At 46.1% G+C, this 4,124-nt stretch overlaps 1 protein-coding gene across 1 annotated transcript in view; it reads left to right on the top strand.

Moving 5' to 3' along the window:
* The window catches only part of Ccdc38 (coiled-coil domain containing 38), a 46,277-nt gene that overhangs the window by 24,484 nt on the left and 17,669 nt on the right, over nt 1-4,124 (top strand). The window contains exon 10 of the mRNA XM_005358157.3: nt 2,218-2,278. Coding sequence (XP_005358214.1) covers nt 2,218-2,278 — 61 coding nt within the window. The remainder of the gene's footprint in view (nt 1-2,217; nt 2,279-4,124) is intronic.

Genomic DNA, 4,124 nt, shown 5'->3' with positions numbered 1-4,124 from the left:
CTGGCCCTGTAATTTAAATTAAAATTTTAAAAAAAATTTAAAAATATTTTAAAAAGTGGAGGGAGGAAACACCAAGTAGCCACTGAAGGAGAAAGATGCCAGAACATTGGCAGTGGGCCACAGCCTCTTGGTGATACATAGAGTAATAGAAATGGGTTCATTCAAGACGTAAGAGCTAGCTAGGAGTACACATGAATCTTTGGGCAAACAGTGCTATAATTAATATAGTTTCTGTGTGATTATTTGGGTATGGGCTGCGAGAAATGAAAGCATGGTCTCCGTTTACATCCCTCCTCCCCAATTCTTTGGTTCAAGTCTGCCTTCTGTAATGACAGTCCCTTACCCTAGCCTGAGACAGGAGGGCGACAGTGGCCGACTGAGGTTGCTCTACCACGGTCAACCCTGAGCACTCTCCATCACCACCACACACCAGGGGTCTGGACCCGGCGTCTTAACATTGTTTGACTTGGAAATCAACACTTAAAAACCATCAAATGCCATGAAAATGTCTGAATCTTCATGTTCCCTTAAAAACCGCCAGACCTGACGTCCTGGCTCTAAGAATGTTTCCTGTGGGTCAGTTTTCCCCGCGGGATGGTCCTTCCCTGTGGGATGGTCCTCCTTATTAAGTGATTCTAGTTCCCACCAGGCCGCCTTCCTTCCTGCATCTGGCCTCCTGTGGTCATCTGAGTTTGTGATCCCCAATCCAGGCCGACTCTTGGGACCCCTTTCCCCACTTGATCTTGTCACTAAGCAGCGGGTGTATTTTGGGGTTAGGGCAAAAGCAGCAAGATTAGTCTGCCCAGAAATAACCATGCTATATGAGCTTGGATGGCTATGCATTCTGCCAGAGAGTTAAAAGTGGGAATTTTTTTTTTAAGATATGAGCCAACTGGAGCCTACACACACCATATTACTTTGCTCATTTGGGGATCTGGGATAGTGTGTAGGGATGGGGAAAAGGAGGGCTGAGTCTCAATGGTACATTCTGAAATGTTGAGTGTAGGTGTTACTCAGTTTGAAAAGCACTTCCTAAAAATGATTTCAGTAAAATGTGCTCAGACACTGTTCTAAAAGCAAAAACATTGTATGATGAGATACTTAATCTTTGCCCTGCTTCCCTCCTCTCTTCTTCATTCACTTCATATTTATCAAAGGCAGACAATATCAGGTGCTATGAAATAATGCTCTTGTGTACTGTAAAGATTTGTCATTTGTATTGGTTTAATAAATGCTGATTGGCCTGTAGCTAGGCAGGAAGTACAAGCAGGGCAACCAGACTAGGAGAATTATGGGAAGAGGAAAGGCAGCCAGACACAGAGGAAGCAGGATAAGAATGCCTTACTGAGAAAAGGTACCAAGGCACATGGCTAAATATAGACATGAATTATGGGTTCATTTAAGTTGTAAGGGCTAGTTGGTAATAAGCGTGAGCTAATAGGTCAAACAGTTTATAATGTAAGCCTCTGTGTGTTTCTTTGGGACTGAACAGCTGTGGGGCTGGGCGGGATAGGAACCTCCATCTACATTCAGGCACTTTTAAAGACTTATGGTACCATACGATACAAGGAAGACAGTGGCACAGTAGGAATAGGGAGTGAGGCCTCAGTGGAAAAGGCCCAGCGCGTGACCCCCACCAGGTCACAGTAGGAGCCTGCCAGGGAGTAGGTGGCAAGAATGAGGCCCACCGTGGACTCACAGCAGCATAAATAAAAAGAATAACGGTGAGCCATAAAGATGTTGGTGGGTCCTGGGCAGGTGGATGAAGATTCTCTGGGCCAACACTGGTCCAAGTGTTGTTCTGTACACAGGTAAGTACAAGAGGCCCACGACCAAGAGGCTGGTCTCTTCTGGTTCAGAAGGGAGCTGAGCATCGTTTTTGTTTCTTTCCTTAGTTCTTTTAAACCCTGTGATCAGAACTAGAGATTGCTAATATAGCAAAAACAGAACCGTGACGCTCATCTTATTTTTGTCCCTCACTTGGGACTTGCAGTGGTCAAGCCCCACTCAGCCACTGTGATTTCAGTTGGACACTTATGCTTGGAGTCGCATTTCAGTGCAACGAAAGAGCTCCGTTTTCTCTATGGTCACCATTGTGATAATGACGGGCACATAGTACCTCACACCAAGAGACCAGGGCTCATCTCTAATAGCGTTCTCCTTCTTTCCCTCTCCCATCACCTATGGCACGGACCTCACCTTGGACATTTTGAACAGGACGGGAACAGAAGAAATCTGCTTTTGGCCCAGACACGAAGAAATCCTCCATGTTCTTCAAGTACGGTACAAACTTACTAAACCCTGACGGAAACCATTAAAGGCTTTTAAGAAAATAACTCTTTTTTAACCTATGCTCAACACAGAGACCTCGTCTCCAGGCCTGCGGGCACACACAGTGGAGACAGTGGTGGCCAAGTCTGCACTCCCGTGGTGCCCCAAAATTCTGCTCTTTTGAGTAGGACCACAGCCACAGAAGCCACCAGATCCCAGACCCCTGGGATTCCCCCTTGAGCTGTTCTGCTCGCTGCTGCAGTAGGACCATAAAGCATTTTTATTTCCTCTTTTGTTTCTTCCCTAACGTGATTGTTAATTCATTTCATACATTCTCACCCCTAGCTACCCAAGAGGTTTTGAGGAGATAAATGACTGAGTCAGACATGCTAGCCTCGAGGAAGGGCTCTGAGCCGAGTGCCCTGTCCATGACATTCCCTGAGGGCCACAGGGACATTTGACTCTGAACTCTGGGGATCCTGGGGCCCCCCATTCCTGTGACATTTAGTTGGCCCTTGCTATTTTTTCTAATTATTACTTTGTTTTGTTTTGTTTTTCAAGACAGGGTTTCTCTGTAGAGCCTGTCCTAGAACTAGTTCTTGTAGACCAGGCTGGCCTCCAACTCCCAGAGATCCGCCTGCCTCTGACTTTCGAGTGCTGGGATTAAAGGCGTGCACCACCACCGCCTGGTTTAAGATTTTATTTTTGAGATCATTGTAGATTAGATGCAGTCCCTGGCGGGTCCCCTTTGACTCTTGACCCAGTTTCTGGAAACAGGAATCCTGTGCCAAACCGAAGGGCAAAGCCACAGTCAGGATATCAACCTTGGTCCTACCGAATGCAAAATGTTACCCCTGGATTTTTCATGTCTTTTTATCGCCACGCCCACTTCTACTTCCCCCCACCCCCGCAGCCACTCATCTGTCCATTGCTGATGGTGTCATTTGATGTAAGCAGGGTCATGCTGCGTGTAACCCTTGGGTTTTAATAACTCCCAGGAGATCCAGCCATGTTAGACCATGAGCAGATGGTTCTCTTGTTGTTGAGCTGTGCTCTGTAGTCTGAATGCTGTGTACTTGGACTGTTCACCTAACTGAAGAATATCCACCTTGTTTCTAGTGTGGGGCTATCAGGAATAAAGCCACTATACGTTTTATTTTGTTCAACTTAAAAAAGTATTCTACCAGACTAGAGAGATGGTTCAGAGGTTAAGAGCGCTGCGTGCTCTTACAGAGGTCCTGAGTTCAAATCCCAGCAACCCCCATGGTGGCTCACAACCACCTATAATGAGATCTGATGCCCTCTTCTGGCCTGCAGGCACACATGCAGGCAGAAAACTAGTATACATAATAAAATCCTTTTTAAAAAAAATTTATTATGTATACAATATTCTGTCTGTATGTCTGCAGGCCAGAAGAGGGCACCAGATGTCATTACAGATGGTTGTGAGCCACCATGTGGTTGCTGGGAATTGAACTCAGGACCTTTGGAAGAGCAGGCAGTGCTCTTAGCCACTGTGCCATCTCTCCAGCCCTAATAAATAAATATTTAAGAAATATTTTACATATATGGGTATTTGGCACATGTTTTCCCCATGTGCATGCAGGCTCCATGAGGCCAGAGGTGGTACTGGATCCCCTTGGAACTAGAGTTGGAGACAGTTGTGAGCCACCATGTGCAAAAGCACAAGGTCTCCTAACTGCTGAGCTGTCTCTTTTTTTTTTTTATTGAGAAAAGGGAAAAAAAACAAGTTTCCACCTCCTCCCAGCCTCCCATTTCCCTCCCCCTCCTCCCACCCTTCCCCCCTCCTCCAACCCTTTTCAAGTTCACCTCTTGACAACAGCCCTCATAGC

The sequence above is a fragment of the Microtus ochrogaster genome, chromosome 24 (assembly GCF_000317375.1).
Source record: "Microtus ochrogaster isolate Prairie Vole_2 chromosome 24, MicOch1.0, whole genome shotgun sequence".
In the NCBI taxonomy this organism is placed as follows: Eukaryota; Metazoa; Chordata; class Mammalia; order Rodentia; family Cricetidae; genus Microtus; species Microtus ochrogaster.
The sequence above is the reverse complement of the archived record's forward strand: the minus strand, read 5'-3'. Positions and strand labels throughout refer to the sequence as shown.